At 40.5% G+C, this 23,816-nt stretch overlaps 2 protein-coding genes across 3 annotated transcripts; one reads left to right on the top strand and one right to left on the bottom strand.

Annotated features, from left to right (window-relative positions):
* The first annotated feature begins 211 nt into the window (after window positions 1-211).
* nkx3-1 (NK3 homeobox 1) lies at window positions 212-1,104 on the top strand. 2 transcript variants are annotated; one of them, XM_079515485.1, is made up of 2 exons: window positions 212-427; window positions 571-1,104. In XM_079515485.1, the coding sequence occupies exons 1-2, from the start codon at window positions 241-243 to the stop codon at window positions 936-938; spliced, it is 555 nt and encodes a 184-aa protein (XP_079371611.1). In that variant the 5' UTR covers window positions 212-240; the 3' UTR covers window positions 939-1,104. The 2 variants fall into 2 exon arrangements, with proteins under 2 accessions (XP_079371611.1, XP_079371610.1); XM_079515484.1 differs by having other exon boundaries at window positions 532-1,104.
* An 11,636-nt stretch (window positions 1,105-12,740) lies between these two features.
* Window positions 12,741-21,586, bottom strand: slc25a37 (solute carrier family 25 member 37). Its single transcript, XM_079516808.1, has 4 exons — window positions 21,213-21,586; window positions 16,032-16,269; window positions 15,767-15,823; window positions 12,741-14,473 (listed from the first exon to the last, which is right to left on the bottom strand). Exons 1-4 carry the CDS (start codon window positions 21,414-21,416, stop codon window positions 13,944-13,946), a joined length of 1,029 nt encoding a protein of 342 aa, XP_079372934.1. The 5' UTR covers window positions 21,417-21,586; the 3' UTR covers window positions 12,741-13,943.
* Between the last annotated feature and the right edge of the window lie 2,230 nt (window positions 21,587-23,816).

Here is a 23,816-nt window from a genome sequence, read left to right as displayed (position 1 = left end):
TTACTACATCAGATATTACTATATTTTCCTTTTAATTCATAGTATGCGTAAAATCTAGTCTAGGTCATAAACTGAATTCATATTGGGCTCCTCAATGATGTGGGCTAAGTTGAATTTGTTTGCCCCGCCTCCTTCACTTGACAGTGCTACTCCCCCCGCATGCACTTAAATGGATGTCACAAACTACAACTTTGAACAGTTGTGTGTGCCACGCGGTGGACGACTTTACTGCACCGAGAGATGTCGGAGACACTAAAACCTCGGACTACGTCGTTCCTCATAGAGGACATTCTCTCAATTACAGAAAGCACAGGATTTAATAGCAAACAGCCAAAGACGGGAATGTGTCCTGCACAGTGGGAAAAGTCCGAGAGTGGACCAGAACAGTTGGGCGCACAGGAGAATGAGATGTCATTTGGAGAGCGAGGTGAGTGCAGCTATACCATCGGCGTTTGCTATGAAAATGAAAATCCCATAAAGAGTGAATTGCATTTCACCCGATTGATGGTATTATTTTCTTCTCGTTCGCAGAGTCCTGCGACACATCATATCCCAACACCTCGGCGACAGGCAGCTTCACAACCTCGGGGAAACAAAAACGATCGCGCGCAGCCTTTACGCACCTGCAGGTGCTTGAACTGGAGAAGAAATTTAACCACCAGAAATACCTGTCCGCCCCGGAGCGGGCTCACCTGGCCGGCACCTTGAGACTGACCGAGACCCAGGTGAAAATATGGTTCCAGAACAGGAGATACAAGACCAAACGAAAACAGCAAACCAACGAGTTATGCAAGGACATCTACAAGTCGGAAGGACTGGGTCTGGAGAACGAATTTGTCAGAGCATCAATACTGGCCACTTTTTACAAAACGCACACGTACCGAGCTCCAAACCTGTGTGACTTTCCTCGACTTCACTGGACACCGACATTGTGGTGACTGACATGTGACAATGACACCAAAGGGGACTCGTGTGGGGACGCACGCTGGTTTATAACCAAGAAGTTTTCGTTTGTTCAGACGCATTCTTCTTGATACAGTACTTATTAAGCTATTATAATATTATGTCCTAGGCTATTCTGAATATTATGCTTGTTTCTTTATTTTTGTACATGAAATGTAATCTGCAGACTGTATCATAAAAACTGTTAAAATCACTCTATAGGTTTATCATTAAATCTTAATTGAATCTTGATGACATTTGATTTTTATTTTACTATAATTTCTATGTTTTAAAAAAAGATATAAGCTAGGTAATTTCCAGTGTTTGAATAGCTTCATCAGATCTATAATTTAAAGTTAGTGTAAAACAAGTGGTGTGTGTGTGTGTGTGTGTGTGTGTGTGTGTGTGTGTGTGTGTGTGTGCGTGCGCACGATGTGCATGCGTGCGTGTGTGAGAGAGATAGAGAGGGCTCTACAGCTCTTTATTAAGCAGACATTTTCATCCATTCAGGAGAGTAGGCTACCCATTTATAAGCTTAAAATGTATAGTGTTTTGTCTTTGTCATCACTTAATTGTGGCTTTGACTGGATACAAAAAAGGGACTTGAAAATGCATTTTCTCTTTACTAAAGAGCTGGAGAGACGGTAACAGGTGTGGTCGCCCCTTTTCCATCTCTCGCCCAAAAGTGAAAAACGGTCGCCCCTACGGTCCGGTACGGTCGCCCCAAAGCCCGGCGAAGTCGCCCTAAAATCCTAAAAAGCTGAGACAGGGAGACTGAACTAAACACACACTCATACTATATAGCTAGTGCTATAGCAACAGAATCAACATTCAGAGCTATATTTAACACTTGTTTTTTTTGCATTAAAGGTTTTGTAAGTGATTTTTGTGTTTGTTAATACTTAACTATATTCCCACAGTAATCATTACTATAGGCCAATGTAACAGTGTTATATTAATTACACAAAATATCATAGAAATAAGTGCTTCTACCAGCTGACTTAATTCTCCATGGTTTATGTGTATAAAGAATACAGTGCATTAGTGCAGGGTCACAGTCTCCGTCTGTCCCCGTATAAATGCCCTGCCACACCTCCACCTCTTCCTTGTGTATTTCCATGTTGGAATGAGAGGAGTCCTTACACTACAAAAATGGAGACGTGTTATTTGTTATTCATTGTCAGAATAAATGGAGGTTGTCTCCAAAGAGAGTTCCGGGTCCGGTTACACCAGGGTTCAGGAACAGGGGTCCACAAAAAAATCAGGCCAGGATACCATATACCAATTTTATCTAATTAGGACAGAGAACTCACACAGGATACAAAATAAACAGATAATGTGGAAGTGATGGTGACCATTGGAATCCGTTTCTAAAATGAAAACTATCAGAATAATACTTTGATTTACTTCACTGTGGAATGGCATATTATTACATTTTCAAAGTTGTTTAGATTATCCCATTGGAATGGATTTGTTTTCTTGAAAGTCATTATCAAACATAATTTTCTTTGTCCCCACTACCTATAGGCAGCGAAAGGTTTTATAGAAGTAACTGCATGTTTGAAGAGAACAAATGATCTCTCTGATAATACAGGTAAACTCCACATACACTAGATAACTCATCTGCACTATCTGAAGCAGAGATGAGGGCCCTGTCTAAAGAATGAGGTAAAAAGTCCCTACCCCTATCCCTCCATTTAAATGGAGTCATTCTGCACCCTAAGCTATGCTAACGTTAATTTTCTTCCGGTGACATCATGCAAAATCAGCTTTAAAACCAAGCAGAGAAATTGTCGCTTTTGACAGGAGGCTGCCGCTGATTCCACCTGTTAGTGTATTAAATCAAATCAGTACTATTCATTAATAGCACACATGATTTTGATTACAGCCACATTCTGCTTAAAGCTCTGTGTGACACATTGGATACGCAGACAATCAAAACAGGATAAGAGTGGTTGTATGTAACATTGCAAGGCAAATGATTGGGTTATTCTATAAGAAAATAAATATCATTTTAGTTTAGACCCCACATATCCCACCATAAGCATTTCTATGCCAGTATGCCACTGTTAAAAATCACTGCCATGGAGCCAGACTGCATTACATGACCTTACACATTAAACACAAAGAGAAGAGCGTGGTTTTCATAACCTCCAACATGGAGATATTGATGGCTTACAATTTTTGTTGATTACTTTTCTTGTAACCACTGCGCTCTGACTTGGTGACATGACTGGTGCGTCATCTACTCAAATCAACATCACAATGTGAGTGTGACACACTGATGAAGGCTGGAGAGCCGAAACGTCTGTCGTCAGTATGATGTAAAATGAATTGAAATTCACTCGTCACTGAGTGCGATCCATTACCTTTATTTTTCGTTACTATCTTTGTAGACAAGTCAGAATTGTTGTTTTTATGCATTGATATCATCCATGACATAGGAGTCTCCTTTATCTCATGGCCCCTTTGTTGCCCTAAATAAGGGCCACAAATCTCCCAAGCTTGGACCAAAGTAAGATACCCTGCTTAACTTTCCTTCAATGTCACTTGATTGTCATCCGGCCCTTTTTATGACATAATGTAGAAGGACTATGTTGATGACTGATATCCAAGATGAGTCATATTTTACCTCCCTACGCATGGCGGATGGGTAATAGGATAGCCTACCCTACCCCATTGATGAGGAAAAGTATACATAAAATGACAAGCTAACTCGTTTTCTTGCACCTTGTGCTTGTCGCTTTAAAACTTGGATTATGAGATTGTTGCACAAACATGAATGGTGAATTTGTTGATAAATATCTCATACAAATTATAAATTCCATTCAATATAGTGTGGTATAATAGGATAGACATCTCTTCATGTGCTTCAAAATTTGTGTCAAACCAGAAACAGGATCGTCATGTCCAGCCTAGACACAGGATCTTTTCTTTACCAGCAGCGGCAACAAGTGAGTAACCTATACAGTAGTTTCTGCACTGCATTTTCAAGTGAGTGAAGGAAGGCTCATTTATACCTGCTACTTATTCACAAGATCTCACAACATGACGCTATTCGGCAAAATTAATAACAGGACAGATTTTCATGTGAAACTTTTCATTTCAAAGGCTAGACAGACTATTCAATGCATAGTGTTTATGGAATGTTTGTTGAAGAGGACAGTTGGCAGATACAGTGTGTGGAGTGTGGTGCACCTCTCCTTCAGCTTGTCATGGTCTGACCCAGAGTTCAAAATCTAAAACAAGTAAACAATCACACCCGTGTGAAGTGAGTGGTGCAACTCCATGTGAGGGTGTGTGTGTGTGTGTGTGTGTGTGTGTGTGTGTGTGTGTGTGTGTGTGTGTGTGTTAGGCTGCGCAACAGTGACACTGGTTGTGAAAACCAACCAAAAGCAATTTTCGTGTTAGGACAGACCCAGCCAGCCAGGGACAGACCCAGGGACTTTCGTGCTCGGACAGACCCAGCCAGCCGGGGACAGACCCAGGAACCGAGGGACACACATAGCTGTATATAGGAGTGGTTGCACCACTCAAAAAAGGTAAGGACATCCCTAATCCCTTCTTGGGAGAGCCTGCATGCAGTTCACATGTTGCCATCTGCCAATCATGCATAGCACGAGATTAGCACCCACATCAGAAGCACACTCCTCCGACAATATGCATGCGAAAAGTGGCTTACGGTATGCCTACAACATCCACTTCCGATCATCTCAACGACAAGAGTTTGAACAAGCTTTAATGTATAGTATTGTTTAAAACAGTGAACTCAAATGAGACTAAAGAGAGTGGAGTGGACAGTACGAAGGAAGGCGGTTTGTAGAAACATTATACTGAAATACATTATCACTAATCTGGCACTGAGAACTCGCCGACTGCCCCTACATTTCAAGCTGTTGTGTAAATGCTCTGTAACTTCAATTTGTCACCTATGACATGTCACCACAATTTTCCTTTTACTAGGAACAATTCCTTGAAATGTCCTTTCTGTTCCTGTCTCATATAAAGGGTGGTTTAAATCTAGACAACTGTATACATAAAGCTGCAATCCGAACGTTTCATGTCCTATCAAGCTCTAAATGCATCAGTGGAAGAGTATAGGCATACCATCTCCAACCACAGCAGATGCACTAGATACTACTGTAGATACGTAGTTATAATGTAATAGCAAACTTTGCCAGACAGATTGGTTAAAATAACGTTTTACTCTTAATTAAGTTACATATTGCAGCTTTTAACATTGTAGTTGCGCAGGTTGCCTGCCCAGACTGATTTAAAGGAGTGTATAGTGTCCTGAACTGATAAGATGACATGAAGAATTTAGGGCAATACTGTACATATTTTAAGGGAGGGCATGTTTACAGTAGCATAAGTCAAGTGTAAGCAGAAATGAGATGAACTTGAGATACAATGTCTGAGGGCTTTCACAGCTGTGACCTGTCTGACACTTTGCAGACTGTAGCCTACTACCTTGGAAGCACCTGCCACGCAAGTGTCACAGATAATGTTTGTTGTTTGTTTTATTCAAAGGACTGATCAGTCTTTTTCAGTCTTTTTCAATGTTCCTGTTTTTGGTTGCTTGATGTGTTCCTTCTATTTTCCTTTACTTATTTATACCTGTTACTCCTATACTATATACAGTATATATACAGTATAGTATATATATATATATATATATATATCACCTGCCAACAGCTGAATCACTCAAGCCAAGTCTTTCGAGTAAACAGGTAATTAGACATTGAGTGAGCAGATAGCATCTGTTTTGACGGCATTGAGAGCCTGACCAGTATCTCTGTGTGTCTCTGCCACCAGCCAGGTTGTATAAGACCTTGCGCATCTGATAAAGACGCTTGTTGATGTGCAAAGCTGAAGGTTAAAACTATTGTATTCTACTTGCCATTGTAATGCTTACACTTCCCAGAGGCTGAACGGGACACGGTACATTGGTTCACAAATGCTGAAAGAAACAACCCCATCCTCTCCTTCTCACTCTCTTTCTTTTATGTTTTTTTTTAGGGGAGTGCCACCAGGTCTCTTCCTACCATCTGGATTAACTGGCTTTTCTAAGTCATAGATCAAAAGCTGTTAGGTGGAGATTACAACATAACTGCCCTTGATAGAAGCGTTGATTTTGAAGCCTTATCTCCACTCAAAGGAAGGAAGAAGGAGCTGCCTGTCAAGAAATGCCAAATATAGTCCTATCAACCAAAAGATATGCATGTTAAAGACATACTCCTCCCAGGCATTGTGGCCATCGAGAATTCTATAAAATAACAGTACAGGGAAGTTTAACCACTTAAACACTGTATACTTTGTTGAGTGGGGTCTCGCAGGGGTCTATTCTGGGTGCCCTCAATTTCCCTCTACACCAAATGTCTTTGCCGAAAATAGCTGGTCTACAAGCCAATTTTGCAGAATGTTTGCCTAATATGACAATTTCAGAATAGTAACACTGGAGTTCATGTGGTTAGATCAGAAATGTATTCAGATTCAGTTAGCTAGAACATTTGTTATGAAGAATACTAGCAGCTGTCAAATATGTCTACATCGGTATGTACAATCTAAACTGTGGCGCAGGAAAGAAAATGTATCTTAGATATACAAGGGTCTATGCCCATGTGCTTAACTGTCTCTCATATTCTTGGGAATCTTGAATGGTCCGTACAGGATGGCCATGCCATCATTGGAGCTCTTCAAGGTGCCCACTGATGCTTTGGGAAACAAACAGATCTCCTTTACAGATGGGGGGAACCAAACGTCAACCACAAAGACTGCCTTTGTCAGTGTTCCAATATGCCGTGACTTGCTGACAAATTTGTTTTAGTTGATAAGGCGGGTTTAAAAGCATGGCCCCAGCCTTTGCACAAGGGAAGATTCATAAACTTCCTAGGACAGTGTAACTAGATCCCTCATGTTACGGCACCAGCAGACAAGATCCTTTCTTCTCCTATCAACAGATAGACTGCGGGATTCAACTTTATGCGATGGTTAACGTTGATCACATTATCTGCCTGTGAACGACGTGTGTGGCTGGAAATTATGAAGTGTCCAATTCTGTTAGAAAGCACAGACAGAGAGACCAATCTGTGGAAATCTTTAAATGGCGTTATCTCCCAGACATAAAGTGGTGGGACAGTTTATTGCAGATACGGGATTGGAGAAATGTACTGTCGACAGGGGAAACGGGCAGTTCTTTTTTTTCATTGTGCGCTTCAGATAAACAAGTTTCACATACACCAGGGCAAAAGATAAACAAATCATGGACAATATAGCATTACACCTGTGTACGTGCCATGAGGCATGTCCGTTTTTATTTAAAAATGTTTTGTGGGAACAGAAAACTGTGGTTAAAGTTATGTTAGATTTAGAAAGATATGCAGAGTGTAATAAGTAACCCCTCATGAAAAAGGATAAGAAAAATGTGTTCAAAATAAACATTTTCAGCATGTTGAGGTAATGTACATAGCATGAAGGAAGCAAGTTGGTGTTGATAATACCTACTTGTTGTTAACTAGTTGTACGAACGCTTGTTTTCTATTGTTGTATTGTTTATTGGATCTTGTTTAGTCGATACACCTAATTGTTTTAGCTCATGCTCATTTTTATTTAAAAATGTTTTGTGGGAACAGAAAACTGTGGTTAAAGTTATGTTAGATTTAGAAAGATATGCAGAGTGTAATAAGTAACCCCTCATGAAAAAGGATAAGAAAAATGTGTTCAAAATAAACATTTTCAGCATGTTGAGGTAATGTACATAGCATGAAGGAAGCAAGTTGGTGTTGATAATACCTACTTGTTGTTAACTAGTTGTACGAACGCTTGTTTTCTATTGTTGTATTGTTTATTGGATCTTGTTTAGTCGATACACCTAATTGTTTTAGCTCATGCTCATTTGATTTAGCTATTTTGTCTCATCTGGTTAAGGAAATAGGTAGCTGATATATTGCACTTTTACCTTAGCGCTAGGTATACTCTTGGTTGCTTGTTTTTGCAGAAAATGCACTAAAAACTTCTGGTGATTAGTAGTTTTTGTTCCCTACCTATGTTGAATACACTTATTGTAAGTCGCTTTGGATAAAAGCGTCTGCTAAATGACTGTAATGTAATGTAATGTAATAATAAGAATAAGGTTCTCCCTTGTTGGAATTTATTTAAGAATATGGGCATAAGGTGACAATGTTACACAAAATCAACATGAAGACCAAGTTAAAATGAAAATTAAAACATTTTCCACCGGTTGGTTAAGCCCCAGCATTTTTCACATCATCCCTGTTTCCTCAAGCACCTCAAGCCAAGGTATTGTAGTGCCCTCTGTTGGTGTTACACAATTCCAGCAGATGATAGTGCTTTATAACCAGAAAACTGAACAAATAGTCGGTGGCTACATGAAAAATAAAGAATAGCAGTGGAGAGTGAGACATATTTTAATAACCAACTAAGCTCTTAATAGCAACGCAAATAGACAGATAAACATATTTTAACTGTATTATTTTCTATAATAGGTTTGTTTGTGTTGGTGTTTTTGTAAACGCTGGAGAAAAGCACTCTGCAGGCATGAGATGCCAACACACGTGGTAATATACAGGATAGTGACATTTGTCAAGAATGCAGATTTTAACATGATTTCAAAAATGTTTGGCACCGCTTTTACACCGTAAACAAGAATGAAGTTCACTGTAAACCTCATTTTCATCTTTTAGAACACTGTTTATTTTATGTTATCATTGTCTCAATCACACCATCCAGGGAGTCTACACAGTAAAATCCTCTGTTAATTTTACTTTGAGTGTACAGAGATTATTGCACTAGTGAAGCAAATTATCTTCAGTGTTTCTCTGAGAAGAAAACTGTGCCACCTCAGCACAGCAGCTCCAACGGCTTCTAGATATGTTGTTCTAGGAGTCAATTATATTTTTGGCACAGTACAGTGACTTGACAGCCTCAGATGAAAATCTAATAAAATTCCCTTCCTGGTCACAAAGAGATTGTAGTTCATTGGATGGATGACTCTGCCCAATAGTGCTTTGGTAAAGTGTTGAATAAATGGATCACTACGACTATGTCAATGTCTGTGCCTAGTTAATCAGTCAGCTAAGACACATGGCCATGCTTCAATTTGTACAGGGTTCTCAAGGCAAATTCTCTTGTAGTTCTACGGAAACATGTAGTTTGTAGGGCCCCTACTGTTGTGTAAGAAACTGTATGCCAAAAAAATGGTGGTGGACAATCGGTTTAACTGGTACAATGGTTATGTATTGTGCGCTTGAACACACAATGAGTGCACAATACAATATAACTACAAAAGCGGAAATCTACGCTGGGAGGAATGTCGTTGGAGGCCATGCGACTTGCGATTCGAATTTAGTGCTGATCGGATCTTGCCTTCGTAATATGTGGCGTTTTGATTTTAAGAAATAGGCCCCTCCCACTAATGTTACAAGCTAATTACGTTGTCCCGTCACTCATGATGTGTGTATTTCAGGGGATTGATCACCCCCAAAAATATTTTTTTGCATCAAAGGGTATTTTGCGCATTTGTGGCACCTCCTATGGGTTAAAGTAGAACATGCTTATGGCACTTTGAGTACATGTCCCTCAACATGTAGCCTCGGTACCCAGGCTTTTATTTGTGTTTGCATTCGGCTCATAAAATGAAAGCCTGGGGGAACGAGAGCAAGACACATTTCCTGGTCGCTCTAGGAGTGGGATTGAACTACAGTGTAGAGGGGCGTAGCTCCAAATTTGGTGATGTCAGTGTTGTCCGCTGTTTTCTACCATAGAGTATAAAGAAGGATAGAGACTGATCTGGCGCGAAGCTCCGCCCCCTCCGCTATTCATGTCAGTGGAAGTTGCTCAGTGGCGTTTTGAAGCACCCGGAAGAGCCTTCTACTTCCGCCTTTTTTTCGATTTGGGCCCAAAATGCGGAAGTGCAAACGCGCTCAACGTTAAAGCCCAGCTGCACGGGGTTTCCCAATCATACTTCCACGGGTCCGCCTGCAGTCCCTCCTATTACCACTAGGGCCCAGTGCTTCAACGTTGGAAAGCCTCACTGGCCCCTTGTGTTCTACCAGGCAGGGGAGGGGTGGAGGGGGGCGGGCGCTCAGATTGATAAACCAATTTTGGTGTCCAAATTAGTCTCGCCTTACCGCCTCTGCGATTTCCAAACGCTTCATCATACAGTCTGGGCCAACGGAAGAGGTCTCATGAGTATGCGATCAACGGGGCTGTCGCTTCGGTTCAGTCTCTATCCTTTTAATACTCTATGGCTGGGCCAGGTTACTCAGCATCTGACTCTGGAAGCCAATTACGGCCTATTTTGTGAGATTTGGACAAAATCTGTCTGAGCCAAAGTGTGTTTTGAAGAAAATTCAAAACGGCGGACAATCTATACAGATGCAAATGGGCGTGGCCTATATGGGGAGTTTATCATGATCCAAGGATCAATGAAATTCTATGACCTATGGTTCATGAGTTGTAGTCCAAAACGTAGTTATAACACTGCCATGAGGCCAACTGGTGTAATTATTTTGTCCTATGTAAGGCACTGTACTATGAACCTCAAGTGTTGGAAGAGAAAAGATAAAAATTATAAGTGGAATATATAGTTCAACACCACGTCTATGTTGCAGAATCTCATGTATAAACTCAGTCATGTCAAGACGTACTGATCAGTAAGACAACGCAACATTGATCACTTCCATTTTTATTTGAGCTCCAGTGTTACATACTGTAGCAGCATTTCCACAATCATTTAACATTATGTTCTTAATTCTTCAATAATTGTAAATGGCACTCACAACTCCCAAATCCCCTAGAATAGTTTTTGCAAATAGCATGAAAACGTACATCATGAAGATGTCAAAGCCTTTTCTTTTGATCAACATTGTTATCCAATAACAATGGTATTGGATAATAACAGTCATAAAACCATAAAAATCTGAAATTTGGGTCTAAAATTATTTTTTCTACTAAAACTATTTGAGCAGGGTAAATCTCTACAGTGAATAAAGAATAATGCCATAAAAATGTATAGGGGAATGAGCAACTGTATAGTTAACTATTTAGATTTACTGTATAAACCATTTGAATAAACTAAGTAAGATTTCACTTTTGTTGACATCTCAAATGATTTGATACATTGGACTAGGTTTATATAACTTGGCACAATCAAAACATTGAACACAAGCTTCTACCCACCAATAAGTCTGTAATTCTAATTATTATAATAAAGGCCCTTACAAATCATTAACCAACATTTAAATTAGTGTAGTATCAGACTAATTATTATGAATTCCATGATCCACATTGAGCTAGATTTGATATGGAAGCTGAAATATTGTAAAACCTATAGAGAATGGATGAAGACAACAGGAATTGCTTTTTCATAGCAGGTACACAGTAAAGTCTATTTATCATCTGTACACTCAATGGTTATAATTAATAATGACGATTTTACTGTGCAGGCACATAAAATCTGGTCCACAAACCAATATGTTTCAATGTAAAATGCATAGAAAATAATGCAGCTCTTTGGGATTTTAACATAACCTAGCTTTAGCAATAGTAACAAATTCTTTAAAAGTTGTGCGTGATAAAGTTGTGCGTGATCTAATCTGACAATGTGCCTTCACTAGAAGACAATGTAAGCATTTAATTGTCAAAGTCAAACAAACAAATCGTGGTGGATTATATCAATATCTGAAGGAATGTCTTGACAAGAGTGGAAAACGAAGAGCCAGGAGGCAGACAGGAAATGCACAACTAAAATGGGAGACAGCAGGACAAAAATGATGTAACAATGCTTGCTGGCCAACTGAATTAGGACATGAATTGACTGGCTTCATGGATGATGATGTGGGCTCATCATGATCCATTTAACATAGAACAATGTCTCGCCAAAAATTGCAGATCATCGTACGATGAAGTATGATCAGGCATTAGCTGAGGGAGATGACGCACGGTAAGAAAGGTCTACAGGCTAACACATTGAAAGAGGCTGCTTTTCCAGAATGTATCTGCAAAGGCTTGGCTCATAAAATGTTAAATGTATAAGACATGTCCTCCACCTTTACTTATGCAAACAAGAAAAACAGTTCACTTATACACTAAATATGAACACAATCACAAATATCCGAATGCTGTGACAACTGACAAGGCCATAATCCAAAGCAACAGCCCTGAATGATATAACTGCATAATGATGTCATTGAAAAAGTTCGACTTAAGAAAATGAACACGCACACACACGAACACACACACACAAACTATATATGTATATACTTATGTATAAAAGATGCCTTCTCTCTCTGCAACATATAGGATTTTTATATTATACAATTTTTGTGCGTGATTCAAGAGCATTGAACATTAAACAAGGCAAATAATCGGACCGTTGCGGTCTACATACTTTTGATTCTGAGAGATGATCTCTCTGGAGAGAATAAAGTTAAACAAAACAAATAACGACAGGGGAGGGATAAGTGGGGACAAAACAAATAATGACAGGGGAGGGATAAGTGGGGTTATGTGAGCTATGACTGATGACTTCACCAATCTAAACAATAAAAAAAGGGAAAGAAATCTACTCTATTTTGCACTTTGGGATTTTGACAGCTTATTCGACTATGACATGGATCAGAAAATAAATCATGGGGCCTCATTCACAAACCTGGTTGTAACTTGTAAATTTTGTATGGCCGTATATTTCGTGTACGCATACATCAATTCTTTAGTTTGATTCATGAAAGGAGGTACAGAGCCTTGGTGTGTGCGTGTCACAGGTGTACCGGTATCTCAAGTCGCAAGCGTGTCACATGGAGATCATTTGCATTGTTCCACACCCCATTTAAGACCATAAAAGGTATCCGGAAACAAAGTCAGACGAAACACGTCATCACTCATCAAAATGAACTGATCTACAAGCTTACGTGTCAGGACACACCCACTTGACAACTTGTAGATCTGCGTATTTTCGCAAGCGATTCTCTCACACGATGGATCCACTGAACGTTAATAAAGTAGGCTAATAGCCGAAAGTTTACAAAGTCATGACCAAAGGCTAATAAAACTTGGAAATGATATTAATAAGTCCTTTCTACTGAACAATATACTATACTGTGACATTAGTGAAGAGCCACTATATTTGATATCTTCATCAACAGAAGATTGCAAAATTATATTTTCCCCCATATTTCTGTCAATGAGAAAAAAAAATGCGTTGACGCATTCAAGAGGCACTTTGAAAGTGCAATTATTCTGTTTACTGTGAACCCAAACTAAGGAATGTGTCCTAATATTTCTTTATAAATATACACACACAAATAAAACAAGCAAACAGCCAATGTGTTTCTTCAACAACCATAAAATGCAAGCCTTGAAAAGCTAATAAAATAAATATATATTATGATAAACACATCAATGAAGGCAAACTCATTATTCATACATCCAGTCAAACATATGCCGAAAAGGAGTGCTGGGAGTGTTCTGTATGTTATTAAGGTGTGATTTGGGGAGGGATGACGAACAGGGTGGGGCCGTCCGTGCTCTGCGGACAATAACTACGCTCTCTAAGCTATGGGGCTTGATGCAGTGGATGTATAGAACGTTCCTGTTCATTTTAATACTGCCATTCCACTAAATATTTAGGTTCTGTAGGTCAGTGAGAACATACGAAGGCTTGGTGGGTGGAAAGTAGGAGTGCTGCCCTCCAAATGAGTCTATGGATTCCCTACCAGATGACTCCCTGCATTCACACGATGTGTTTTGCATGGGTGAGGACATTCACCACTACATGCGGCAGAGAAAACTGACAGTAACAAACTTCCCTTTGAGACAATAACCCCAGAGGTCATTTACTCGGCAACATAGAGACAAACACGCACACACAGCCTCCAGGCTTCGTGCCTTGATTCCAGTCAAGGAGTGACTAGTGCGACTGCTGTCAAGGTGTGACTACTACTAGTGTGTCTTACCTACCCCCCTCCCCTCACACCCTGCAGTTAAAGTGTGCGGGTGCCTGCCTCTCGCTCCAGCTGTTGCTGGGTCAAAAAGTACTTGAAGAACTCGTAGACTGACCAGGCAATGGCAGTAGAGGGCATTTGATAGATCACCCGAGCTTGAATGCCTTTGAAAAAGGCTGCCAAACCGCCAAGTCGGTACACCGTCCTGAAAGCATTAGCCATCCCTGACAAATGGCCGCTGATGTGCACGGAGTTGAGCGCTACATTCTCCTGCGTATTGAGCAGGGTCTTGCAGACATCAAGTGGAGTGGTTATGGCGGCCGAGATGGCCCCTGCTGCGGCGCCCGACACTATGTGGCTGCCGGGGTGGTAGTGTCTGTGGGGGTTTAACTGTTCCTGCATCAGTTCATATGTGATGAAGTGCACTGCCTGAAAGGGGATGTTCATCGTCAGCTGTGTGCTGTAGCTGCGATAGAAGGCCCCGATGCCCTCAGTGTGCGTTATGGTCCGAACACAGTCGAACAGGCCTCGATACGGAGAGTTGTACATCTGCATCCTCTGCTTCACCACTGCAGACATGCAGGAACAGAGAGGCAATCATTTAGCGGTCAGAACAACACACCCTCAAAACATTCAGCTCATCTCACACTCTCTTTAGTGGCAGCATATTCATGGAGGTTCCGGCTAGACAGCCTACCCAGTGTGATGATTCCGTAAGTGAGAGAGTGAGCAAATGATTCATAAGTTGATATGAAACATATCGACGTACATGTATGCATAACAACTAATGAGACACAGAGGTAGCATCCGGATTGAAAGGTATAACGATAGGTTACAACAGGTCTATATGGGTTGGATTCTCTGCTATCACAGACTGTGGACAATGCGGAACTGCGAGCAAAGTCATGAGCACCTTGGTTACATGTTAGTAGGATTTTGAACAGTAAAGATATGATCATTCGTTATTCCAGCAGCGCTGCGCCGAAACTAAGTGGGTTTAGGTTACAGCTGATAGTGATAACTGCTTCACTTTGAAACCATGTTGCTTTACAACACTGTTTCTAGGTGAGAAACGGGCCATGTAGTTGCTCAATATTAATTAATGATGTCACATTTATAAAGGCTAGTTTAAACATTTAACAGTATTCAGCAGCCTGGGAGTTTGTTTGGACGAAGTTATGCAAGTGACAATTCATTTTGACCAATCAGTCTTTGTTTTGTATTTCACATCACCATTTGGTATCACCTCAGCAAGCTTAGAACAGTGGCTCTTGAAATTTCAAACAATACCATACCCTATTACCCCAACAATATATATATATTTAGTATATAAAAAGGCATATCACAGCTTTGTCTATTATTTTATTTCTGTTATTATTTAATATTAACGATCTGAAAAACCAGATATATTTTTGGTGTTGTGCACCAAACATTGCACTGACCTTCATGGGTTACCTGATGAAGGTCAGTGTGACTGAAATGTTGAATTTGCATTATAAACCTTTATTGCTCTAAGTGAAGACATTGTGCAGGATCTCTGAAAGCTGCCACCTATATTGTCACATCACGCTGTCAAAAATAATATGACACTATGTTCTTGGATGTTTTGACTATATCCTAAACATTCATGAATACTACTGCACTGTCAATGCCTACAAGACAACTAGTATGCATCAACTATGACTATAAGTACTTATTTTATTTATGCCCAGAACACTTCAATGAAAGAGACTGAAGCAAATAGTTTCCAGAAAGTAATCGTTGAGTTGAGCACACATGCAATAATATGTGGATATGAATAGGTCAATTTTATGCTTCAATCCAGGGAACACAAATTAAATCTGATTCCAACTCAGTCTTACCTTCAGCTGGGTTCATGACAGCATCATGAAGAACAGTGGCCACACTGCCTGCCAAACCTGTTAGAACACAGTAGAATACTGATGAAGAAACATGTGCTATAGAACATGAATAATCATTAGTCAGCATCATTGATTAAATATTTAAGACATAGTGCCAGCTCATGTCTGATGAGAGGATATTACATATATTCATACAATATACATATTCACTAAGAGTTTGAGCTGAATTGTGTATTCAAGTTGCAACAAGAGAATGACAAGCTACCATTAGCTAAATGGCTGTTTCCTTTCCTTCCTCCTTTCTGAATGGCATCGCTTAGTGAGCGTTTGACCCGTTCATAGCAGGCGAAGTAGAGTGCATGAGCCGGTCCTGCTCCCAGCATGGTGATGTTGAGGCCTCTGAGCGGTCTGAAGATTCCCTCTGTCCGAATAATTTTTTTCAAAGCTTCGTACACACCACTGTACTGGGCTTTAGGGTCTGGCTGTAGACACTGCATCCTCGTCTAAAAAAGAAAACGGGGGAAAAATAAAATGCATGAATTTCTTTTTTTTTTTTTTTTTTTAATCGCTTGGTTTAGCTCAATCACATATGAGAACTGGTATGTTTGTACAGAGCAGCATGTGCTTCTGCATGTGTAAGTAGTACTCAATATGAAAACAAGAGAGAATTCTAGTTTGAGGGTAGCCTCGGTACCAGGCTTTCATTTTCGTTGGCGCAAAAAATGAAAGCCTGGAGGAACGCATTGGCCGCTATGGTCTAAAAGTGGGAATATATATAAATATAAAATGTGTGTATATACTGCGTGTAAACAGTGATCAGTAGCTATTAGCACAACACATCACTTTACTCCATCAAACAAGAGGCCCAAGGTCAGATTCGCACTGAGTCTGTTCGATTCAAACTGTTCCCGAATACGATTTCCTAGTCCCCGCTGGCCATGATTCACATTGGCCTTGATTCTTCCGCACCCGAGTACAATTCATTCAACTGTATTCAATGCTTTCATATTGCATCGATCCATATCCAAGTACACTTCAATCGGTACCTCCATGTGGTCCCGACTCCCGGGAACGGTTGGGTGATCCCCTCTGGGTAACGGTAGGCAGCATTCACACTACCACAACATCTGCCAAGTGGTCCCGAGTGCGCACCTGGGACCATAGTGTGAATCTGCCCTAAATGCCCTACTGGCCGTGGCCACTAGAATCTGTGCTGCTTCATACACCTCGCATAACCCGAGTGGCTTGCCTTGAACCTATCAACAATGCCATCCTTGGAGCCCTGCACTCTCACTAGCAGGGCTAAAACAAAAAGTGACTGCAAGTAGCTCCAAGTGGAAAGTAAGGTATTATTTGACACTGCGGCAATATTTGACACTTTAATAAAACATGTAATTGAAGGTACCAGGTATGACACGTGAAGCTGCCGCAAATTATGCTGAGACGCATTTTTGCATCGTTTCATCTGCCAATCTGAAGTGAACACACCATTATGTGTCACTTCCAAGCCTGGGGTGAGGGAGTGCTCATGCTCAGTGCATGATGCAGCCCTGCTATACACCAACTCCACCATGCCAAGTTATCTGGATAGCACAAAGCATGTTTTTATTTGTCAAAGTGGTACGGAGGCTGCTCCGGAGATAGGCCAAGTCTATCTCCCTCAGCATATTCCCATGTGTTTCCTTCCTTCTGCTTAACAATATAATATCAATTTCATTTCCGTTCGATTCAAATTTTGGAACTTGGACACAAAGCTCTCTGTGGTTACTGGTTGGGCAGTTCATGTTTAAAGTCGGCACAACTGATAATACCTAGTATAAAATGAATGTATTTTCTCCAGGCAGACTGAGCCAGAGTCTTTAAACCCTTAATGGTGTGAACTTTAGGTCTATGACTAAATAATCAGATCCTCTTTAACACCCTCAAGATCAACCAAATGTTTGACTCAAACTAATGCTTTGCACTCGAGATTAACTTCTATAACATACTGGTTCAAAACCAACCACTCAGTTTGGTGTCAATTGGGCCTTGAAATGTTTGGCCAAAAAACAAATAACGTACAACATTATTTTTATTTAAATATGTGTTTGGGGCTTTTCTGCCTATTTTGATAGTACAGTGGAGATTTGACAGGAAACGGGAAGGAGTCGGGGAGTGACCGACAGCAAGTGTCTGCCCAGCTCAGAAATCGAACCCATCAGCACCCCAAGGTACCACAGTTTACTTAATTACAAGATTTAAGTTTTACAATCTTTATTGATTGTAATTATGTAAAGCTTGTGTTTTTGAATTTGTTATGCAAATCCAGAGGAGGAGCTTTAAATTGCAACTGTTAGTTTCATTCTGCAAAACATATTTTACTCAGACAGCTATTTCTAGGAAAGGATCAAAGTCCTGGAACTTGCTAGCTACCTAAATCACTTTGTTGCTAAATTAATTAAATTCTGGTTAATTAAAACCAGTGTTGAAAACTACTATTTTCTCTAGCTATTTATTACTAAATGTGTTTTAGTGTGTAGTTGTACACAAATTATTTTAGTTACCTTGTGTAAGTTTTATTTTATCTGATCATACTCTGTTCATATTTTTTCTACCTGAGTCGTTTTACTCTTTTCACAAAAGCCCTTTCAGAGACATGTATTGCAAAAGACTAATACAATGAATACTTTTAATGAATAACTGACTTATCCTTATTATTAATGTTATTGTTATCGTTTTTGGCTTTAAAGGAAAAAAAGAAATGCCATGCATTCTGTCCCCTTTGTCACACTTGAACTAAAGCCAGATAAGACAAAATAACCCACACTGTAAGAAGGGGAGAAAATGCTACAGTTGCTTACCCCGAATCAATATTCTTCAAACTAGGGTTGTACACAATACAAATGCAAGAGAAACTTTGCATTTGTGGGATTCAATCCACAATTGCCTGAAGACTAAGAGTGCTGTGTTAACACTAGATATAACAATTGCATTCTCTCACTCTGCAGTTTACCACTTTGGTCTTATAGCCAATTAAAGTATTACATTAATTATCAGTATCCCTTTTGGAATACTATTGTGTTATATGGCTAAATTCTATCTACCACAATACTGTTCTACAATTTCTGCAATTCAGAATTAGCAAAAGTTGAGTGACAGTTTACTAATCATTAGTACAGGACAGCAATCATCCACACACCCTTTTTCTGTGTGAAGCTGATTCCGAGGGTGTGTGACACTGATGCTGATAAGATCCCTCCTAGCATCAGTACAAGACAGAGAGGCTACTCCCTGTGTCTTGTGTTAGAAAGTCTGAGGCAGGCTCACTGGCCGTGTATAGCCTTGAATGCAATTGGTAATTTGGTTGTATAGGAGTCGAGTGGCTACTAAGTGTGTCTTTTGTCATCCAACATACCACACAACACTACAACAGTATGAATAGGCTATGACTAACGAGATGCAAATATGCAACATTATAGTTCTGGGGAATGCAATTGGTAATTTGGTATGCTAACTGTATTGGAGTCGAGTGGCTACTAAGTGTGTATTTTGTCCAAAACAGTCATCCAACATTTACCACACAACAGTATACTAGTGCAAAAAAATTAATAAAACCACATATTTTTATACAAATGGAAGTGTACACTACACTACTTGCTTTTCCCTTTCTACCTCACTGAACCGTGAACGTGATCAAAACATTGAATCAGATCATTGCCGTGAGCGTGAATCGAATCGCTCACTCACTGAAATGATCCGTTTTGCCCATCACTACTCTTAACTGCACTCACTAACCTCTGATAGTTACTGTAGGATGGGAAAAAGGAAGCAGACCAAACAGGATGATCAGCCTCTCTGTCTGAATGATTACATTTGAGGTGTATGTCCTTGTATTCAAGTTCAACATCAGTCCATTACTTTATTTCACTTGTTATGGAAATCAGAATATTATGTCAGTACTAAATTATGTCAGATAGTTTGAGGGTATAAAAAAAAATCAAACCATGTAAATATTATCAATTCGTCCAATTTTGTTCAGCTCTGCATTTCCTGTCATACACTGTACTTTCCACAAACTCAATCATCTAGCAGCACATAGAAACCTCAAGAGGAAATTGTGACAACTGCTTGTGTGTGTAATGCTATTGAGTAGACCAGACATAGGAGTTACATTATGGCAAGATCACTGCATTGTGACGTGGAGAATATCATGACACTATTTCTTAAAGATTGTTAATGTATGCATCTGTTGCGTTGCGTCAACGTTATTGTTTGAGTTAGCCAGCAAGACTGGACAATTTATGAAAATACTGCATTGTTGGAAAACAATAGCTGACCAATATAGAGGAGATTTCAGGGGCAAAGCTCACTGAAACAAGCAAATGGTTAGCACGTTCTTGTGTACATACAAGCTTGTCTGGCTGTCTCAAATCTACCCAGTAAACCCATTTGACAATCCCAAAAACAGTATCAAAACCTGTGTCAGAAAGAAAGACATTTATTTATAATGAGCAATATTTGTTTTTTCGAATAGTGTTTGGTTTGAACACATAGGAAATCCAAATTAGAATGTCTTTCAATTCACCAGTGAATTCCATTAAGGCTAGCCTAGACACCTTACACAAGGTATACTATACAAGAGGCCATTACATAAGCTTGACCATTGTCCTACATCTACAGTCTAAATAGAGCTTTGTCTGGCCTTTAAAACCATATGCATTCACTCATTCACAAATGTCACAGTGACAAGTCTTGTCAGTGGTTTGACATAGTCTAGAGATGACAACCATGCACTTGACCTTCAACTGTTTCAATGGCAAGAACAGGACACTTGTAACAAGTAACTTAGGTCATGTCAGTGATTCTGAATATAAATCTAGACTAGAAGTGTACATTTTAGCGCTCAACGTGACGCGTTTGTACTGTAGACGGCCAACGTCATGCAACATAGTCTGGGTTAGACAGGCTATGTTTGGTTAAGAAACGTGAATGAAGCTAAGCTTCGGATAAGTTGGTCAAGTTAAGTGATTAACGATGAATGGAGAATTAAAGGAAGGGACCAGGATAACTCGTGTCGTCCCTATCTAACCTAACGCGCTATGAGGTTCCATTTAATAGAGCCGTTGACTGGCTATTTGGCTAACGTTACATCTATGGACTATGGGCGGCGGGCGCCACTTGACAGTAAAAGTGAGCATGCATTGCATTTTGTGTCGCGTTCAATGCGCTACAGTGAAGGTTAGCTGAACCAGGCATCTGTAGTGTGTTTTTGAAGCCAACGTTAGCCAGACGTTAGCATGTAGCAATGTATCCGAATGCGGACACGATGCATCCGAATTGACACACAGCACAGGGCTGATCGCGCCAGTAGGGAGGATGGCAAAGTTTTGGAATGCTAGCCTGTCGCTCAAGCCTCGTGTCCCCCCGAGTAGGGGGTTACCACCTCCTCCCAACTCCCAGTGTTTACCTTGACGGAGTCCACGGGGTACATGACCGTGTGCTCCAGGATACCCGCCACGGCGCCCGCTGTCATGTGGGTCATTACTGAGACATGAGGTGGCAAACTCTCGTAGTCGTGGTCGCCGTCGCCGTCGGAGGGTTCGCCGCCGTCCTTGCTTTGAAGCTCCGACATCTCCAGTGTTGCCAGCGCAGGGCGTGCGCTCAACTCCATGCGTGGCACGGCGTTATCTTAATAGACGCCGTTGCTAGAGATAACAGTCTACAACCAGCGTGGACGACCACAACATCATCATCACCATCGCATCACACACTGGAGTTCCAGCGCCCATGCGACGTCAGCGGCGTGAGCCCCGGGACCTTGGCTGTCTTTGACCAATCGCATTCGCGACTCGCAAAAACGAGGCGGGATATCAGCCTCAGTTGGCCAATGAAAAGTTGTCTTATTGGGTTCCCTCTTCCCATCAAACATGACATTCAGTTCAGTTAGTAGTGTACACATGTGTACTACTCGCCCCGGGCCGCCACCCCTCTTCATACACTTTTTGAATGGGCTTGACCCCATATGAGGCTAATCACTCAGTCATGCATTGTTTATAAGTAGGTTTGGTCTGCTGCTTATCCAACATCATCTGTTTTGTAACATTTTTGTGGAAACTACTGAAAGGATACGGATTCCATTTTAGTAGACATGCCTCAGACCTTGTGATTTTTTTTTGCATTCTTGTTCACGGAAACCCACGTACCTTTTCTTAACTGGAGAAAAGATGCTTTAAGAAAACCAAAAGGGGGATACTGATTACAAAACCTGTGTGTGTTGTGTTCACACACAGGTTCAACAATGAGAGTCCAGACATGATCTAGGCCACGGCTAACTTTGTTAAAATTGAACAAATTATACGGTAGAGTACAGTACAACTCGAGCCCTGCTTGGTCATGTGAATGGTGGTCATATGAAAAAGCCTAGGGTGGGTTGCATAGAGAAGTCTTTCAGATTGGAGGAACACTGCATCGATCCTTTAGTTTCAGTTTGAGGAGACCATACCAAGTTTCAAACCGTGTCGATTAATAATGGTGAAACAATGCTTCCAAAGATCCTGAGACATTTGAATCCACCTGGGATGGTTTTGACTTAGGTTTTTTTCTCATTACATTACATCTCTTGACTCTTAATAATTGATAATCTTGCATTTAGTCAGTGTCATCCCCTAGCTGACTCTTGTTGCAGCCCGGAAGTTTGAATTTCACCTTGAGATTAAAATTGAATGCCCATAGTCTACTTGCCAGCCCATAGAGCGTATTAGAGCCCCATTGTGACATGTCGAGTACTAGGTTTTATGTTGAGTATGGGTCCTCAGCATGTAGAAACTGCCGGATGCTAACTTGCATATGTTGAGCTTTTTTCATAATTGGCATAATATGTGACCATACCATTAACAACCTATAAAAGGCAAAAATGTCATCATTCAATTTAGATTTATTTTCCTTAGGTTTTATGCAAGTTAGCATCCAGCAGTTTCTACATGCTGGGGACCCATACTCAACATTCCTACACCATAGGCTACACCAACTTATTTGGTGTAGCCTACTCAACATGCCTGGGTTCACATTCTGGCAAGTGGACTAATAGGCAACATTTGCCTTGACATAGCTGTTTCCCAATTCAGGGGCCTTGTCCTTCAATGGAGGTGATCCCTGATGCGACACAGATAGTCTTGACATTACGGCATACTGATAATGCCTTTACAATTACAGGCAGCAGTGCTGCCTATTTTACCATGTAAAACTAAGTAAAAAATGTCAAAATGTAGGAGGGTTTGTTAACAAAATTTTCTACTGCATATTTGATATCCACAGGTTGATGTAGGTCTTTATTGATGTATGATATGTTTGATCATTGTCTTAATTAATTGGTTGTGAATTGGCAGGATCTGTTAAGTATCCTGTGTCACTCATTGGCTTCTCCCACTGCAGTGTCGCTGTGCTGTGGGTGTGTTCACCAAAGCAGACATGACTCAGCAGTCAGCACAAGTAACTTGAGGTTCTAAACTGCCCGCTTGTCCAGTGTTGTTACAGCTGGCCATCACACTTCCAGTTAGTAAACTACAGCCTCAGCTCTGCTACAGGAGACCTAAATTATGAAAGAGCTGTTGCTAGCTCTTATACTTGCACTACTATATATTTTTAATTATTTTGTTTTCTCAGAAGTCTTATAGCCTACTACGATACTTAATACATTTACATATGACCCTATGGTGATAGGTCAAGATTAAGCCAGGTTACCAGATGACCCCAATGTCCTTGACCTTTTTTAGCTTGAGCACCAAATTGCACCATATGTCATATACTGAGTAGTCTACGAAGTAGGCTTCGTTAGTAGTAAGGAAGTAGCAAAAGACAGGCTTCAGTGTCTGAGTATTCAGACTGAGGCATCTTTAGATTTTTGAATCACATTTCAAACCATCTAGGAATTTGATGTTCAAAAATCTGGTGACAGGTGGCAAATTCCTAAGCTTAAGTTTATTGATAACTTAAGCTCGGGCATTGGGTGCCATCACTGCCATGTCATCTGCTGGTGTTGGTACTGATGCGACATGGGCATTAGTGACTGTCT

The sequence above is a fragment of the Electrona antarctica genome, assembly GCF_951216825.1.
Source record: "Electrona antarctica genome assembly, chromosome: 12".
Lineage (NCBI taxonomy): Eukaryota > Metazoa > Chordata > Actinopteri > Myctophiformes > Myctophidae > Electrona > Electrona antarctica.
The sequence above is the reverse complement of the archived record's forward strand: the minus strand, read 5'-3'. Positions and strand labels throughout refer to the sequence as shown.